Source organism: Nerophis ophidion, linkage group LG02 (genome assembly GCF_033978795.1).
Source record: "Nerophis ophidion isolate RoL-2023_Sa linkage group LG02, RoL_Noph_v1.0, whole genome shotgun sequence".
Lineage (NCBI taxonomy): Eukaryota > Metazoa > Chordata > Actinopteri > Syngnathiformes > Syngnathidae > Nerophis > Nerophis ophidion.
In genome coordinates, this window is record NC_084612.1 from 35,816,950 (window position 1) to 35,837,409 (window position 20,460).

The 20,460-nt window shown below is 38.8% G+C and overlaps 1 protein-coding gene across 2 annotated transcripts in view; it reads left to right on the plus strand.

Annotated features, from left to right (window-relative positions):
• Positions 1-20,460, plus strand: part of vat1l (vesicle amine transport 1-like) — a 41,645-nt gene that overhangs the window by 16,551 nt on the left and 4,634 nt on the right. The window contains exons 5-8 of one of the 2 annotated variants that reach the window (XM_061882667.1): positions 3,122-3,225; positions 8,760-8,815; positions 8,919-9,113; positions 19,963-20,046. In XM_061882667.1, the coding sequence (XP_061738651.1) occupies positions 3,122-3,225; positions 8,760-8,815; positions 8,919-9,113; positions 19,963-20,046 (439 nt within the window). The remainder of the gene's footprint in view (positions 1-3,121; positions 3,226-8,759; positions 8,816-8,918; positions 9,114-19,962; positions 20,047-20,460) is intronic. The other variant, XM_061882676.1, reaches the window with a different exon arrangement.

Consider the following 20,460-nt stretch of genomic DNA (forward strand, 5'->3'; position numbering starts at 1 on the left):
ATAGGTCAGCAAGAGTTGTCGTTGTGGCTGTATTAATGTTGCGGCTGCTATAGCAGTTATTATTACTATTAGTTTGACGAACATGCGTCTGAACCTCGAATTTTATAAGGTAATGATCGGACAATACTTTAGTATACGGGAGTATCGTAACTTTGGAAACGGTGATACCCCTGACAAGCACTAGGTCTATCGTATTACCGTTGCGATGCGTGGGTTCATTTATTATTTGTGTGAGACCACAGCTATCAATTACAGTCTGGAGCGCTACGCACGGTGGGTCCGATGGGGTATTCATATGGATATTAAAGTCCCCCATTATGATTATATTATCGGCGTGTGTCACTAGATCAGCAACGAACTCTGAGAATTAATTGATAAAGTCCGAATAGGGCCCTGGGGGGCGGTAGATAACAGCCAGGTGTAGAGGCAGCGGTGTGACAGACCTCATGGTAAGCACCTCAAACGATTTATATTTATTATTTATGTTAGGACTAAGGTTAAAGTTTTCGTTGTATATTAGTGCGACCCCCCCACCCCTTTTAAGCGGACGGGCAATATGCGCATGTGTAAAGTTAGGAGGACATGCCTCATTTAGCGCAAAAAAGTTGTTTGGTTTAAGCCAGGTTTCGCTGAGACCGATGACGTTAAGATTGTTGTCTCTGATAATATCATTAACTAATAACGTTTTGGGAGACAATGATCTTATGTTTAAAAAACCTATATTATAGGTAGTGGGCTGTTTCAGGGAATTTTTGATCAAATTATCCGTAGTAGCAATATTAATAATGTTGTGTTTATTATGCCCAGTGCATTTAGTATAGTTACGACCATATCTAGGAATTGATACGACAGGAATTTTCCGATTGTTTGATTGTTGCTTTGATAAACTGCACGCATCATGGTTAGCCACCTCAGTAACGGGGATTTTCCGATTGTTTGTTTGTTGCTTTGATAAACTGCACGCATCATAGTTAGCCACCTCGGTAAAACACATGTCCAACGCTGAAACACTCAAAGCAGAAAAAACTTGTTCTAATTTAACTGACTCCTTACCCAGACCAGTAGTCTCGCATTTTCCATTTAAATCCGTCTTCAGGATGGAAGGAAGTGGTGTTCTGTGGGGATTAGCCTTCTGCTTTGTTTTTAGCCCCGCTCGACATCCGCGTTTCCGATCACGAAATAGTGCATATGACAACAAAGTATTTTATCTAGTCTTTTTTATTTTAATTAAATTAATTTAGTATTATTTTTTATAATGATTTTAGTTTTATTCATGATTTTATTCTCCTTTTTGTAATTTTATGACTCTGCAAATCAAATCAAATCAACCTTATTTATAAAGCACATTTAAAATTTACCACAGGGGTAGCCAAAATGCTGTACAATTGGCAGGTTAAAAGATAACACAAGGAAAACGAGCAAACACAACACAACACAAACAGAGCACGATAAAAATATCAATAAATAAATGAATAAAACATAGAAAACAGGTTCACAGCAGGTGCATAATGGGATGCCATAGCACTTTGAATTGTCTTGTTTGCGAATTGTGCCCTATAAATTAAAGGCCTACTGAAATGAGATTTTCTTATTTAAACGGGGATAGCAGGTCCATTCTATCTGTCATACTTGATCATTTCGCGATATTGCCATATTTTTGCTGAAAGGATTTAGTAGAGAACATCCACGATAAAGTTTGCAACCGGAGAAAAGCCCTGCCTCTACCGGAAGTCGCAGACGATGACGTCACATGTTGATGGCTCCTCACATCTTCACATTGATTTTAATGGGAGCCTCTAACAAAAACAGCTATTCAGACCGAGAAAAAGACAATTTCCCTATTAATTTGAGTGAGGATGAAAGATTCGTGTTTGAGGATATTGATAGCAACGGACTAGAAAAAAAAAAACACGATTGCATTGGGACGGATTCCGATGTTTTTAGACACATTTACTAGGATCATCCTAGGAAATCCCTTATCTTTCTATTGTGTTGCTAGTGTTTTAGTGAGTTTAACAGTACCTGATAGTCAGAAGTGTGTGTCCACGGATGTCTTGACGCGCAGTGTCTCAGGGAAGTCGACGGCAGCTTTATGGGCGGCACAAGCTCAGCTGATCTCCGGTAAGAAGCGACTTTTTACCTCAATTTTCTCACCGAAACCTGATGGTTGACATTCGGTCTGGATCCGTGTTCGCAGTGATCCATAGTAAAGTTTCACCTCCGTGAATTTTAAACAAGGAATCACCGTGTGTTTGTGTGACTAAAGGCTAAAGCTTCCCAACTCCATCTTTCTACTTTGACTTCTCCAATGTTAATTGAACAAATTGCAAAAGATTCAGCAACACAGATCTCCAAAATACTGTGTTATTATGCCGTTAAAGCCGACGACTTTTAGCTGTGTGTGTACGCAGCGCTCATATTCCCTAACAGCCCGTGACGTCAAGCGTACACGTCATCATTACGCGACGTTTTCAAGAAAAAAGTCCCGGGAAATTTAAAATTGCAATTTAGTAAACTAAAAAGGCCGTATTGGCTTGTGTTGCAATGTTAATATTTCATCATTGATATATAAACTATCAGACTGCGTGGTGGGTAGTAGTGGGTTTCTGTAGGCCTTTAATCCGCCTCGGACACTACATCACTTGTGGCAGTGATAGTCATGGAATATTTCTAAGGGAATGTAGGTTGTAAGAGGAATGTTGGCTTTATATTACAGTGACACCATTAGACGTGTAAACATGCAAATAAAAAAGAAATATGTTTTTAGTAGAAGATTTTCCTGTTCTAACAAAATGTACTGTTAGGATAGTTAAATGTTGCCCAATTAGTACAGTAGGGAACACGCAAAAGCGGGATACACGGCTCTAATGGCTGAACTTAAGTCTAGATGTGTGTGCCAAATTAGGTTGGTGTTGAAATGTTATCAATAGGAAGAAAGAAACACAACACAATAGCAATTCGACAATGTATTCTTATAACCACTGGTCAAGAGCCAGTAGCATGTGAAGAAACTATACTGTACACAGTCACAACAGCCTGGTCACACACTGCTGTGGGATGCCATTCCATATGTTTATATTTCTCCCCCTAATGGACATGTACTTTGTTGTTGATGTTTTAGGATATCTCCAGAGGGAGTAGACATTGTGTTGGATTGTCTGTGTGGGGAAAACACAGGGAAAGGCCTCAGTCTGCTGAAACCATTGGGAACATACATCCTCTATGGTAGGAAACAGACAATGTGTGTGTGTGTGTGTGTGTGTGTGTGTGTGTGTGTGTGTGTGTGTGTGTGTGTGTGTGTGTGTGTGTGTGTGTGTGTGTGTGTGTGTGTGTAAATTAAAAAAATGTTGCGATTCCCTCTGATTAGTCATTAGATTTACACCCCCGTTATTTACTTTTTAAATTGGATCTCAAGTCTGTACACTGCTCCTGGAATTTTATTTTCCTGAGGGAACTCTCCTGAAAGAATCAATGAAGTACTACCTAGGGACAGCGTGGCGCAGTGGGAGAGTGGCCGTGCGCAACCCGAGGGTCCCTGGTTCAAATCCCACCTAGTACCAACCTCGTCACGTCCGTTGTGTCCTGAGCAAGACACTTCACCCTTGCTCCTGATGGGTGCTGGTTGGCGCCTTGCATGGCAGCTCCCTCCATCAGTGTGTGAATGTGTGTGTGAATGGGTAAATGTGGAAGTAATGTCAAAGCGCTTTGAGTACCTTGAAGGTAGAAAAGCGCTATACAAGTACAACCCATTTACCTATCTATCTATCTATCTATCTATCTATCTATCTATCTATCTATCTATCCATCCATCCATCCATCTATCCAGCTATCCATCCATCCATCAATGGGCCAGTATGTAAGATTGTGACTGTATCACAAGGCATTACAATTACGACTCTTAAATGTGTTATTTTGAAATGTCTTTATTTAAAAGTAGATAAATTAACTTTTCAGTCAGTCAATTTTTAAACAATATAAAAGAACATGATGAAAATGGAGCTTATCTATTTAAAATAACTGCATTCTTTACAAATTATGTACAGTTATCAAAGTATTCTACTTGTCCAAAACCAAGTCAAGGGACAAAATTTTAAAGGGGAACTGCACTTTTCTCTGGAATAATTTGCCTATCGGTCATAATCATTATGAAAGACAAGACGACGGATGGAATTTTTAAAAATGCATTTTAAATATTAAATAAAAGCGATCAAAAGTCAGCTTACAATGGAGCCTATGGGAGCCGATCTATTCTTCCTATAAAGCCCTTAAAAAGCATCCAAACACCTCCATTAAGGTTTTATATACATGATTTAAGTATGTATGTAATATAGTAACAGGCACATTTATAATAACATTTAATATTTACATATTTTGATTTTAAGCATACGCAGCGCATTAATTTAAAAATCGCATCACGTTTGCTTTCTTTTCTTCATCACTGTTTATTACTCACTGCAGACTTCATGAGAGCCTCCAAACATTTTAAAACATCACTTACTGTACAATGTCTTCTGTTGTTAGGATGCTGTTTGCTAGGATGTTCATATATTTCCATTTAGATGAAGAATGACTCAAAATCCTCAAGAAGAGAGGATTATGGTCTGAAGATCTTTTTGCGTTGTTCTCGCCATTTCCGGGTGTAATTCTACTAACTTGTCGTATTATGTCATGAGCCTTCATCTATCCAGATTGGAGGCATGATTCATGATCTACAAAATCTTTCAGGGAGTGAGGAAGCAGCAGACCACTCGATGATGTCAACATCAGCACACACGGTTTGTGATCATGGCACCGCTATAAATAGATCACCTGCATTAGTGCTCATAATAACAATATCACTAATACTTGGTTAATATTCAAGTCAAAAAATGCAAGTGTTGTTGGCATTTATTGAATGTTTTTTTATTGGGCTTTATGGGTGGAATAAAGGACCATGCATTGGCTCCACCGTAAGCAGACTTTTATTTATGTTTATTTATAAGTTAGAATGCATAAAAAAACATCCCTCGTCATGTCTTTCATAATGATTGTGAACGATAGGCAAAATTCCCCCCCCAAAATTAAGCTTTCCTTTAATATTTTCTTTGTAGAAAAAAAACAAAAAAAAACTAGATAGAGGGGACTTTCCTCCTCTATCCATCATACAACATGCAGGTCCGTGCTGGAGGAGGGGTCACGTGATGGTAACAATTTCTGTCATGGTACCACAGGGACAGCATGAAGGAAAACGTTTGTGGTTTTGAAACTTTTTCATATCACGGTATACAATGGAAGCGGCCCACACGTATTTACAATGTGTTATTTTCTTGTGAGGTTCACAATGCTGCTTAATGGAAACATTTTGGGGCAAATAAACCCACTGTGAATTAAATTGCAATATTTAAAATGTGTCCATTAAGACCATGATAAGATTAAAAAAAATAGATCTTGGATACTCAAAAAATAAAATGGAAATTAGATATACAACCCTTAAACATATGGAATCACCAGTCTTAGAGGATATAATTAAGTCGTTTTATTTGGTTGAAAAAAGCAGATAGTAATACTATTTTAACTTTCTGGCTTTAAGTAACACTCAAATAAAAAACAATTAAAAACATGATGTTAGTCAGTAACAGTTTGATTTTAGGACAGTTAGAGTGAAACACATGGAATCACTCAATTGTTATGGTAAATTATGGAATCATGAAAAACAAAACAAAAACACTACAACACACTACCAGTAGTTTGTTGCACCATCTTTGTTTTTGTAACAGCTTGCAGTCTCTTGAGGAATCAATCTTGCTCCAAATTTCTCTGATTGCTGTTGTCAAGACCAGCTGTCGGAATTATCAAAGTGTGGTTAAAGCTGAGAAAACAAAATATCTCTCAGACTTACTTTCAAAAAGTGTCAGCAAGCCACATGTTCTTTTCAAAACTATTAGTTCTGTTTTTAATCCGAATTCAGCCACTTCACTGGACATGACAAGTGAAACTTGTGAAAAATTGCCCTCCTTTTTTAATGACAAGGTTGCTTCTATTCCAGCAAATCTATCTCTTTCCCCATTGAGTTTCAGTGCTCGGCTGTGTTTTGTCAGTTTGAGTCTGTGTCCATGCCTGAGCTTACAGGAATAGTTGACAAACTAAAACTCTCATCCTGTCCCACAGACTCATTCCCCCCTCGCTTTTTTAAAGAGGATTTTATCTGTTAGAGACGTCATCAACAGCAGCTTGATTTCTGGCAGTGTACCCACTTTTTGTAAAGGAGCTGTTGTTGAGCCTTTGATAAGAAAAAAACAACAGGTCATGATCCTACAAGTTTGTCAATTTTTGGGCCCATTTCTAAATTACCTTTGGTGTCAAACATTTTGGAGAGCTGTGTTTTGGTGCAACTGCAGCCTTTTTTAGTTGAAAAGACCACTTTAGATCCATTTCAGTCTGGATACAAAGCTTTGCACAGTACTGAATCTGCACTTTTAAATGTTTTTAATGACTTGCTTTTAATGTCTGATTCTGACAGCTCTGCTATTTTAGTGCTTTTAGATCTCACAGCTGCCTTTGACACAATTGACCACACAATAAAGCGCCTGAAAGACTGTGTGGATGTCAGGGGGACTGCATTCGAGTGGTTCAGATCCTACCTGTCAGAGAGGTCATTCTCTGTCAGGCTGGGAGACGCCACTTCTTCTTCTGCTCCGCTTTACTGTGGTGTCCCCCAGGGATCTATTCTAGGCCCCATCCTGTTCACTCTATATCTCCTTCCTCTTGGAGAGATTTTTTTAGAGGCATAGAGTGTCTTATCACTTTTATGCAGACGACTGCCAAATTTTTATGCCGATTTCAAAAGGCCACGGCCCCCTGACACCCCCTCTCAACTGTCTATGTGACGTCAAGGCTTGGTTAGCCCAGAATGTTTTGATAATAAATGAGGGAAAAATGGAAATTTTAGTTTTTGGTCCGGCCCTCATTGACTTGGGGCTGTAGCAAAATTATGTGCGTCCCAAGGTCACCAGCCTTGGCATCACTATAGGCAGTAATTTTAAACTTGAAAAACAACTCAATGTCGTTTTAAAACCATGTTTTATCATCTTCGTCTTTTAGAAAAAGTAAAAACGTTTTTATATTCTAACATTTTTGAACAAGTCGTGCATGCTTTTATTTCAAGTCGCCTGGACTACTGCAATGCACTTTATGCTGGCAGTAGCCAAAAAGCTCTCTCCTGGTTGCAGTTAGTCCAGAACGCGGCAGCACAACTAAGGGTCCAGGAAACACGAGCGTATCACCCCAATTCTTGAGACTTTGCACTGGCTCTCTGTTCATTTCAGAATTGATTTAAAAAAAAAAAATCTGTTTGGTTTTAAAGCTTTGCATGGACTGGCACCTCATTATATCTCGGACCTCATCCAAATTTACACTCCTGCGCGCACTATGAGGTCTGAGAGGCAGCTCCAGCTCCTGGTGCCTAAGATGAGACTTAAAACCAGGGGAGACAGGGCCTTCTCTGTGGTCGGCTCTAAACTGGAACACTCTGCCCTTCCATGTTCCAACTGCTCCCACAGTGGAGTGTTTTAAGTCTCTTTAAAGGCTTTTAACACTACATGAGTTGTGTGGTCCTCTGTGTTTTTAAATTTGTATTTCTATTTATTGTTTCAATTGGTTTTACCCTTTAAAATAGTTTTTAAACTTATTTATTTTTAAAAAAAAATTTATATTTATTTATTTTTACATCACTGAATATGACTTACATCTGGATCGTCATCCATAGTCCATGTTTACTTTTCCTTAGCCCATTGTAACCTTGTTTTTTTCTGTTAAGTTGCTAATGGCGGCTTTCGTTTAGCTTTTCTGTATTTAAATCCCATTTCCTTTTGTCGGTTTCTTACAGTTTGGTTTCAAACGGTTACTCCAGTTTTTGCCCATTTGCTCTTCATTTGTTTTGCTGTGCATTTTCTGTTTTCAAGACATATTGCTTTAAGTTTTCGGTCTTGGCACTTTGAAGTTTTCTTTGGTCTATAAGTATGCTTGTCATTTACAAACTTGCTATGTTGTTTGTACTTGATCCAGATTTTAGACACACCTGACTGTGAACAATCAACATCTTTTGCAACATTCACTTTCTTTAGGAAGTTTTACTATCCTCTCCTTTCTTTCAATTGACATCTGTCCTGTTGGTGCCATGATTCATGTCAAATCACCTGATGCTACAGCTCTCCAAGGTGTGAACACCCTTTTTTAATTGCAAACTAATGAACAAATTTAATCTGCTGTTAGCTTTAGAGATAAAAACATTACAGTGTGATTTATAATCATTTTCCTCAAAATTGAATGATTCCATAATTGCTCGATATAATGAAACTGTTACTGACTACCCCAGTTTATTTTCTTGATTAATTTTAGTATGTATCAAAGCCAGAAAGTTTCAATTGAAATGATTATAATTTTGTGTCATGTCTGTTATTGTTTTTTTTCTACAAAATTAAACAACTGAATGAACTGTGATTACATATTTTTTTTCCCGGAGTTGTGTTCTGAGTCACAGCTAAACTGCTGTTAATCACTCAAATGATTTTCAAGCCTCATGAATCGAGCAACATAATTACATTGCCAATTAATGATTTAGTGCCAGTTACTGTACATGTGCAAAGGCATGTTTGCACGGATGCTGAGGTGGAAAGGTGCCAATCGTTTCTCCCCCTTCTTAGCCATCATGCTTTGCTTTTTATTGTCCACTCAACTTTGTCCTGCAACACCCAGCGATCCTTTTATTTTTGTTTTTTCAGGCGCGTCAAATATGGTAACCGGGGAGACAAAGAGTTTCTTCAGCTTTGCAAAATCCGTGAGTTCGAGTTGTCGTGCATCATCCTCGTTTGATGTTAGCATACGTCACGCACATTTCACAGCAAATTATGAATTTGTATTGTTTGTTGTTTTCCTCCAAGTGGTGGCAGGTGGAGAAAGTGAATCCTATTAAACTGTATGAGGAGAACAAAGTCATGGCAGGATTCTCGCTCCTCAACCTGCTCTTCAAACAGGGAAGGTCCCGTTTGGTGAAATTAGTGATGGACAAACTTTTGTGTCTCTACGACCAAAAAAAGATAAAGCCAGTGGTGGACTCTTTGTGGGCTCTGGAGGAGGTAAGAGTTCTGATCAAAGGTAAAACATAAATTCTATCCATCCATATATCTTCTGTACTACGAATCCTGTTCAGTGCTCCAGTCACCCCAGACTTGTCATTGATCAATCGCAGGGCTTTTGTGAATGGGACATTGAGTTGCAATTGATCCCAGGTTGGCAAGTTAAAAAAAAATGCTAATGTTATTGATTTAATGTGGCTCTTAAAGTTCAAGTCTTAGTACATTATTAAGCCTGGATTTCTTCTTACCGGATTACTAATTTTCAGAGAGAAGGTCTTAAAATCACTGGTAATATTTTCTCTTTTCTTCTGTGGGCCGCAAACAAAGATTTCAGTTTTGTTTGAGTTTTGCTGAAGAATATCGCTTTGCATCCTCGCATTGATCATCTATATTATGCAGGGACTCTCAGTGATACGTACTGTAGATCTGAGTGTCTGCATAGGACACATTGTAGCTATGTATTAGCTGGCCTAATTGGCAGCATGAAAGGAAGATAGATGTTACCAATTAGAGTTACCAGTTTCAACAAATTATGTCCTTTTTTCGAGATGGGTCTTAAACCGGTTAAGAGCAGAACCAGATATTCCAACCCAGTCTTCTAACCTCTGTAATAAGATGGTATGGTCAACTGTGTCAACTGCAGCACTCAGGTACAGCAGAATTAAGACTGACTTTTCCTGTGTCTGTGTTCAGGTGGAGATCATTTGTCACCTTGATCAGAGCTGTTTCAGTGATGCGGTTTGATTGATTGATTGAGAATTTCATTAGTAGCTTGCAAAGTACAGTACATATTCCGTACAATTGACTACTAAATGGTAGCACCAAAATAAGTTTCATCAATTCATGGTATAAATATATACTATCAGTATAATGCAGTTAATCGTCAGGTGGGGCCTTAAGCCTGACTTGAAAGTATCAAATGAATTGCAAGCTGTTGGTATACAACTTTTTCTAGGACTTTGCGCAACAATGTCGGGTTTGATGGTTGTTGTTACTCTGGCATCAAGCCTAATCTTCTTTTGAGGGGGCTTAATGACAGCTGTTTTTAAGGCCTTTGAAAATGTTCCAGGCTGAAGTGGGATGTAACTGGATGAGAGATTTGTGGTAAGAAATATAGTAGGTAACACATCAGTGCAGCATGTTCATTGACTAAGAATGTGGAAGACGTACTGAATCTGAATATAAAACAACAAGATAGTAAGTACAGGCATTTTGAATAAAATTCATAAAACGTTTTTTACAGCAATTAATCGAACGCCATTTTTTTTTTGGGTGGGACAATGTCAGCTATGGATGTTTACCCACAGATGGTGGGTAGGCTGTGCATCTTTTCCCTGCACGATTAACTCACTCCTACAAAAAGCCAATGAACAAGATTCACTTTTCCACAAGTCGCAAGGAGATTGAATATGACATAGACAACTCCTAATTCAAAGACCATCCAAGGACAATCTCTTTGTAGTTGTCAGGTCATGGTTTATTTTATTTTGAATGGTCTAAAAATGACATGAAGCAACTCCACATGTTTTCATTAACCATTAACGAAGGTAGTAGGCCAGCAAAATGAGCAGGAGAAAGTACAGCTTCTTTGTGCCTACCTGTTTTCCGAGTCTCTTCCTGTGTTTTGGTTTAGGTATAGTCCATTAGGCGACTGTTTATTTATCTGTACCATTGCAGATTTAGGTGTATTTCGAAAGGTTTAGAGGCAGATATAAAAGCGATCACGAAACCAATATTTCAAATGGGATGGAGTGGATTTTTAGACTCTCAAGAAAAATATTTTTAAAAAGATTTAAACCATTTATCATCACCAGGTGATTGCTGTTACCTCACTTCACTGACACTCACGGTATTTCGAGAATAAAGCAGGTTAAGGGTAGCATTAAAACAAGAGAGAGTGATTGTAGAGTTTGAGCAGAAAATGCCATATTGCTGTTTTGTTCTTGGGCGTTTCAGTTGTTCAAATAGAGAGATAGGGAAGACCTTTCATAGAGTCCCAAATGAAGTGGCTCATAAAGGTAATAAAGTCAGGAAAAAACAAAAGTGCGTCAAAGCAAATGGCTCTTAAAAATATCCCTTTCATTATCTTGACGAATACAATAAGACCATGTATGCAGTGACCATATTGTAAAAAGGTTGTTTGAACATTGGATTTGTTTAACAAACTTTCTGTGAAGTAATCAAGTTTGGTAGCAGAATCAAACGTTAAGAAAGGACAATATATCACATTAGTTTTTTGTTGGGTTTTTTTATGGTTGATATGCCTATAAATATAAATACGGAGTGCTGGTTGTGCAAATAAACTGATATGTTAAGTCCTAGTAATAAATATTGTGATTGTTAGTCCAATCCACCATATTTTCCTTGTCCATTTTCATATCAGAAACTAAAAGCTTAGTTTTTGTGCAGGAAAGCCAAGATCGACACGGATGACCACGTTATAGCGTCTTTGGTTTTATTTATTTGCATCAAGAAAATATCCCTAATAGTATTAATAAACTAGATGAATAAATCTCTCGCAGGCTAACCAGCATATACTGTATCTTGATATTGCAAGCAAAGATTCCTGCTGAACAACATGGACATATGCAGCTAAATAATGAGAAAAATATACTTAAATCAAAAACAATTTCAGACATAAATTGTAGATGAAACTAATATTTGTAGCAGGAAATAAAACACAAACAAACTTATCCTTTTTGTCATTAGCGTCACGATCACAGCAGCACAGCACTCGTTATGTCAATCAAATACGTTACTTACAGATGTTTTTTTTTTTTTTGTCCTGTCCAGCTTCTCGGGCAAATCATATAGTTGATGTAGATGCCTGTATCGACTGTTCAGATTTACTTTACAAAAGAGAAGTGTAAGATACTTCTCTTGTTGCCTTATTTGAATGTGACTTTATTAAATGTATTTATATTATCATTTGGTCCAGAAAGAGAAAAAAAGGAAGACAGAGGGGGAAATTGTGGGGATGAGAGGGGGATTAGACAGAGAGACCAAAACAACAACAGAAGTTACTTACTGATATTAATGTTTCATTTGTGGACCCCTCAAATGTAAACACAATCTTTTCTTCTCTAAATTCTGTAAATGTGAAATGAAGTCAGGAAGCAGTAACGTCTTGGTGATGATAAATGGTTTAAATATTTTTGTTAGGAGTGTAAAAATCAGCTCCATCCTATTTAAAAAAAAAAAAAATCATGATTGCTTTTATACTTGGGCAGCACAGAGGAAGAGGGGTCAGTGCATCTTCCTCACAATAAGAAGGTCCCGAGTAGTCCTGGGTTCAATCCCGGGCTCGGGATCTTTCTGTGTGGAGTTTGCATGTTCTCCCCGTGACTGCATGGGTTCCCTCCGGGTACTCCGGCTTCCTCCCACCTCCAAAGACATGCACCTGGGGATAGGTTGATTGGCAACGCTAAATTGGCCCTAGTGTGTGAATGTGAATGTTGTCTATCTGTGTTGGCCCTGCGATGAGGTAGCGACTTGTCCAGGGTGTACTCCGCCTTCCGCCTGAATGCAGCTGAGATAGGCTCCAGGTACCCCCCGCGACCCCAAAAGAGACAAACTGTAGAACAAGGATGGATGGATGGCTGGCTTTTATACTTGCCTCAAACCTTTCAAAATACACCTAAATCTGCAAGGATTCAGATAAATAAACAGTAAACTAATGGGGCTCAGATCATCTCCTGAAACCCAGAAGTGCCCGGCTGTGCCTCTCGGTCACGTGATTGCAACCCACCTATAAAGTTTCTGTCCAGCGCTCTTATTTGTTTTTTTCTTATCTTTCTGTTTGTCTTCACTCTCAGCCATTTTACCTTTGCCTGAGCATTGTTTTCTTAATCTGTTTCTGGATTGTCAATTTGACCTGCACAACGCTTCTCTTCTCTGCATTTTGTCACTCCAGAGTCACGTTTAACATGTGATACAAAAGTTTAATAGATGATCTAATAGATATGTAGACAATTTCATCCAGTGTTTCTAAAATAGTGAGTCAAGACCCCCCTGGGGGGTACCGATGTTTCCATTGTCAATGTGTACACTCTAGAATTACTGTTAGAGCGATATACGAGCCTACAACTACTGTAAGTTCAAACAGTACTAGTCAACCTGCTCCATGTTCTAACCAGTACAAGTATTGATTGCACAGGAATTATGCGCACAGAGCTAACAGAGGCGGAGAGATGGAGAAGTTTGTGACAGGAACAAAATAAAAAAAGGAGCTGTCATCAGCGTTAAGGAAAATAACCTGAGTGAAAACACCCCATAGTACAACAAAGTATAGCCTTTTAATTCACACTAAATACAGTAGCTATTCTGATTATGATTATGATTGTGATACTGATTCTGATTCTGCCCCCAAAAAAAGGTGTGTTGGAAAGTGATGGCAACAAAAAAAGACAACAAATTAACCACCCGATTCGGTTTTTCAGACTGGGGGGAAAAAACTGCACTTCAAGATATTTGATGTTTATTAAATTGCAACTTTTGCAAACAGAGATTGCGAGTTAAACGTATTTTTATGTTTGTTTACTTATTTAAGACAAGTTATTCACCGTCCAGCAAAATTTGTAATTGTTTCAGGCCTAGTGATTGCCATGGTCAGTCAATTAGTCAGTTTGCAACATGATTTAAACAGTTACTGTATGGGCAGATTTTCGTTTAACTTTCGGGAAATGTCCGAAACGGGATAAAGAACAAGTGATTAGATTGTGAGGGTGTACTTCATAATTTCTACTATGTTAACGTACGTTTACGGTACGGCACTGAACTTTCCTGTTTGTGTATGCAAGATCGTTTACTCAGTTTATCTCATTTTGCTATGGAACTAACACACCCAGCTGCTGACATTGATGGAAAGAGTAAACCCTCTTGCAGCCTGTGCTTAAGTAACCTCTCTATGCCTTTACCTTCAGACTTCTTCTGTTTGTTTGAGATTGTCATTGATGCCACAATTGGTGGAAAAGTGTATTACTATTGAGTACCGCCGCAGCCCTTACGGAACACAGCTGAGAAACACAGATTTAATGCCGCTCACGGCCCAACAATGGGTCCTGGCCTTATGGTTGAGAAACACTGTAGTAGCGTAGTGTATGGTCAGTACCAGTGGCGGGCCATGCATTTCACACCTAGGCTTTCAGTGATGTCCTACTTTGCCCAACTTTAATAAATACCTTTCATAATACCATAATTAATGTCACCACATGACTACGGCTGCAGAAATACTATACAGAATCACACTTGTGCACTACTGTCCATTAAAACACGTCAATAGTGTACAAAACTGGCTATTTTCCGGCGCATTTAAAAATCAATAAAAAACACATCAGCAATTAAAACATATCTCCATGGTCATAATCAAAATAATTGTCAAAACATATTAAACGTGAACAAATAAAGAAATAACATATTTGAACTCATAATCCGCAGCACCCATTGGAAGCCATAAGCCAGGGGTTGATTCGATTCGATTGGAAGTGTCAAACTAACTCACCGGTTAGAGTGAGTTAGGTTGACCTCATCTTACGAGATCTAGCTTCTCCCAAAAAATTTTTCCAGAATATGACCTTGCAAATACACACTATATTGCCAAAAGTATTTGGCCACCTGCCTTTACTCACATATGACCTTGAAGTGCCATCCCATGGAATCGTCCAAAATGTTTTGGTATCTTGGAGCATTCAAAGTTCCTTTCTTTGGAACTAAAGGGCCAAGCCCAACTCCTGAAAACCCAACCCCACATTAAATTCCTCCTTCACCAAATGTCCCACTCGGGACAATGCAGTCCGAAATGTAGCGTTCTTCTGGCAACCTCCAAACCCAGACTGGTCCATCAGATTGCCAGATGGAAGAGCGTGATTCATCACTCCAGAGAACGCGTCTCCACTGCTCTAGAGTCCAGTGGCGACATGCTTTACACCAGTGGTTCTCAAATGGGGGTACGCGTACCCCTGGGGGTACTTGAAGGTATGCCAAGGGGTACGTGAGTGTGGAGGTTTCCTGCGTCTCGCCCGGCTTCTTCTGACCACAGTATCACACAGCTCAGGATACAGGTTTGACACAGTATTTAATACATCTTTTACTTTACACAATTGTCCGTCTGTCCAGCTTCTCAGGTTTGACACAGTCTTTAGTATATCTTTTACTTTACACAATTGTCCGTCTGTCCAACTTCTCAGGTTTGACACAGTCTTTAGTACATCTTTTACTTTACACAATTGTCCGTCTGTCCAGCTTTTCAGCTGTCTCTTGTTCGTCTCTGTGCGTCTGTCCTGCGTCCTCATGCCTCCCTCCATTTCATGGTCTCCAGCGCTGCTAATAAAGGGAACAGGTGATTAGATCACTCGTTCCAGCTGAGGTATCCACTCACCTGTTGGCTGCTTCATGGCCGGCCCCTGCACACACCCCGCCCGCAGGGGACGCGTGGAACACGCCCCTCTCCACAGTGAGATTTTTTTTTAAATATTCTAAAAATAGCAACACTTCAAAAATCCTTTATAAATATATTTATTGAATAGTACTTCAACAAAATATGAATGTAACATCATAAACTGTGAAAAGAAATGCAACAAGGCAATATTCAGTGTTGGCAGCTAAATTTTTTTGTGGACATGTACCATAAATATTTATGTTAAAGATTTATTTTTTTGTGAAGAAATGTTTAGAATTAAGTTCATGAATCCAGATGGATCTCTATTACAATCCCCAAAGAGGGCACTTTGGGTTGATGATTACTTCTATGTACAGAAATATTTATTTATAATTGAATCACTTGTTTATTTTTCAACAAGTTTTTAGTTATTTGTATATCTTTTTTTCCAAATTGTTCAAGAAAGACCACTACAAATGACCAATATTTTGCACGGTTATACAATTTAATAAATCAGAAACTGATGACATAGTGCTGTATTTTACCTCTTCATCTCTTTTTTTCAACCAAAAATGCTTTGCTCTGATTAGGGGGTACTTGAATCAAAAATATGTTCACAAGGGGTACATCACTGAAAAAAGGTTGAGAACCACTGCTTTACACCACTGCATCCCATGCCTTGCATTGGACTTGGTGATATATGGCTTAGATGCAGCAGCTGCGAGGAAATTTCCCGACTGGATTTGTTGCACAGGTGGCATCCTATGACAGTTCCACGCTAGAAGTCACTGAGCATGGCCCATTTCTTCACAAATGTTTGTAGAAACAGTCTCCATGCCTAAGTGCTTGATTTTATACACCGGGCCAAGTGATTAGGACACCTGGTTATCATCATTTGGATGGGTGGCCAAATACTTTTGGCAATATAGTGCATATATGCAACCAGGCTTGTCGCAACCACATAGGCAAACTAGTCAGTTGGCTAGGGCCCCCAACTAAAAGAGGGGCCCCTAACAATGACTAGTAATGTTTTAAAATTTAACAGCAACAGCAGCTTTGTGATTCTATCATCGAAAAAATACAATGACGATATCAGAATAATGTCAAAGACACTAGCTGTGTCCCCCTTGAGGGCCCCCTTCCAGCAGCCAAAAGTCTCATATGCACAATGACACTGACAATAACCAATTAATCAATGCCAATGACACTATTGCACAGTCTCATCGACACTGCGGAATCCCCCTACCAGCAGCCAACCAAGTTGGAAGAGTGTGCACAGCCACTCGTCGTGACGTAATCTGAACTTTTGCTGACTGCCAGTCGAAATACGGTTAAAAAAATTAAACAAATTTACCCTCCAGGTACCCTCTTTGCCTAGGGCCCCCAAATACCTAGAAACAGGCCTGTCTGCAAGCTAATCAACATTTTACTCTACTTCCTTGTGGGTTAAAAAAGCGAGTCAATATCAGAGTTGTCTGGGAGCTGGGTATGGCTCCGATGTGGCACTACTTGCACTCGCAACTCAACACTTGTGATTGGATGCTCACTTGTGTGAGTCACAAGTGAGTATCCAATCACAGGAGGCGTGAAAGTCACAGGAAGCTATCTAAAAGGGTTACTGACAACAACTTGTGATCTGATTGCTATCACAATTGTCTATCAACATCATGTGCCCGGTTCACCTATATTGCACACGATGGCATAATGCTAGCTGAATTCTGATTGAATAAAAGCTCTAATGTAAGAACAGTAACACCTGAGCCCAATATGACATGAAGAGAATATGATGAATAATTGTATATATTTAGGGCAGGGGTCTGCAACCCACGGCTCTTTGACCACTCTGATGTGGCTCAGCCGCTTACTTGCCGACCGCCCGGAGTAGTCCGGTAGATTTCCAAATTTCAGTGTCTCTATCAGAAATCTCCCGGGTAAACATTCTTCGATTTTCACCCGGACATCAATTTTGAGGACGTGCCATGATGACAATGCCTCGACCACCCTTTCTACATGTCATTGTGCCAGGATTTTCACCATGCTACCTGCGTGCCGGCCGGTCGGTTACATTTTGGATGCGACCTCTATCCGAACGCATTCGCTACTGCAAGGCATACTTGCTCAACAGCCATACAGGTCCCACTGAGGGTTGTGATTTAAACAACTTTAACACTCTTACTAATATGCGCAACACTGTGAACCCACACCAAACAAGAATGACAACACATTTCGGGAGAACATCCTCACTATTACACAACAGAAACACAACATAACAAATACCCAGAATCCCATGTATCCCTGACTATTCCGGGCTGCATTATACACCCGCCCCACCCAACCCCGCCCACCTCAACCAACGCACGGAAGGGTGGGGGGTTGGGTTGGTGCTAGCTGGGTGTATAATTTAGCCCGGAAGAGTCAGGTATACATGTGATTCTGGGTGTTTGTTCTGTCGTGTTTAATGTTGTGTTATAGTGAGGATGTTCTTTCTGAAATGTGTTTGTCATTCTTGTTTGGTGTGGGTTCACAGTGTGGCGCATATTAGTAAGAGTGCCAAAGTTGTTTAAATGACCCCCCTCAGTGTGACCTGTATTGCTGTTGAATAAGGATGCCTTGCAGTCTCTCATGTGTGTCTGCAATAGCATCCTCAAACAATTATTTGAGCTGGCAAGCTATTTTTGTACAAGCTGTAGAGGGTGCTAGCAGTAGTGCCATCATTGTACGCCCTTATTATTGTTCATTGGGTGAACACCAGCGTATATCCGAGAAAATAATTACTCTGAAATTCGGGAGTCTCCCGGGAAAATTGGGAGGGTGGGCAGGTGTGACGCTGTCAAGCGGCATTCATATAAAACTTGTGGGCCGCACTAACATTAAATTTTCATATTAAGGTGCGGGCCGCGTGTCTGAGACCCCTGGTTTATACATAGCACAAAGCAAAAAAAACTCTGTATGCAGTATTATTTCATTATAAATTTCAATAGAGTTATGTGGCTCACATTGTTTTCTTTACTTTGTGAAACGGGTCAAAATGGCTCTTGGAGTGGTAAAGGTTGCCAACCCCTGATTTAGGGAAAGTAAATTAGAAATGAAATTAACTTTTTATCAATTTATAATCATAATTTATGTTAGGCCATCAGAGAAGGCCTTGGCGGCCCACCACTGATACTGACTGGTCATTAGGTGTCAATAACATTAAAAGCATGAATATTCGAAAGTTAATAAATGTACGTATGAAAGTAAAACAGTATTTCACAAAAGCGAACAAAACTAAGATCTCATTTGCGACTTTTAATGGCTTAAAAAAAGGTTAGGTCACGTTTTTGAGGTTCTGATCCGGCGCAGTACCAAGATAGATTAATAAAGATTAACAGGAAATAATAAAGATATCATTACAATTTTATTAAACGCTTCGACTGCAAGTTTGATTGTTGAATCTTCCGAATCAAATGGTCAACTATTTGAAGACAGCTCTGATCTTTTCATTATTTTATTTTCTCTTTCCATAGCAATGATAATTATTGAAAACACTGTATCTGGTGCAGTGATAAGCATTGCTCCTATTCAAGCAGTTGTGCTGGGTTCAGTTCTTGGCCAACGCAGATTTCATGTTTGTTGGTCTGATGGTTGAAGTTCACAGACTTTCCCTCTGACTTCAGGTTTGGGTTTTTCCTGGTAGGAATCCAATTTGTTGCATTCACTGAAGAAGGTTAGGATGGTGTGCATGGATACAATGTCAGGGCACATTCAGCCTCATTTGTTGTCATAGAAAATATTAAAGATTGTTTTAGTTTACGTGTTGTCGTTGGGTATGGATTTTTCAAACCGTAGGCATCGTATAGTTCTTTAGCTGCTCTCTTACAGTACTTATATATTACTGACAAGTTTAAGATTGTAATACTTTATAAACTGTCTCAATTATCAGTGTTTGTTTTCTGTGAGACAATGTGTAAGGCAAAAGTTTCTGACCTATTTTCACCTTTGGCCTGTGTTATAGCATGTTTAACAAATTAGTGTGTATGGGACACACAAAGAAAGACATTGAATGGTGCTTCTCTAATTAGATAAAATATTTATTTAGCATTTTTTAAGCAACAGAATGTCAGAATTCTACTTCAAAAGGATCATAATGATTCACTGGTTTGTAATAGGGAGATTAGAGGCTCTGTTGTTGCCATGGTAACCCGGATTGCCTGCTTTTGTGGTGCATAATAATTGGTGGACCAGCCAGGACACTTCTCATGTTGTGTTAATGATGATATTGACAACTGTTTGCAGTGCTTGTACATTTTTTTGACATCATAGTTTACCACAGATACACTTTGTTTGAGTTCAGCACTAGAGTTTAGGTATTTTACATTAATATGCTTGTCTTTCTGCACTTATGAACATATGCAGTCTCATTACATTGGGTTGATGCCTGCGCCTTAAGTAAGCTGTCCTAAATTCTTATTTTTTTATTTTGGTTATTTTCAGGTTAAAGAGGCCATGCAGAGAATTCATGACAGAGGAAATATTGGGAAACTAATTTTGGATGTCGAGAAGTCACCTACTCCCTTGGTAACAGCAATTTCTTTAATCAATCAAGTACATTTCCCAGCAAAAGTATTGCCAGCATAATTGATCTGAAGTTTCCTGTTATTAAAAAAAACTTCTTCTTAAATATGAAATATGTAAAAAAGAAATTAAGTACAATAAGATGGATGCAGTTCAGTATAAATTCAGGATAGGGCTAAAAGTTGAAACTAATAATGCTGCACTTGTAATCAAAAGAAAAAAGTTAATTTTTTAGCAATACTAATAACCCAAAAACAAATTTTTATTGAACTGCAGAGGCATTCTAGAAATATAATTTGTTATACTGTGTACATATATATATATATATATATGTATATATATATATATATATATATATATATATATACATATATATATATATATATATATATTGTGCCATTAGGAGTGCATGTCTGA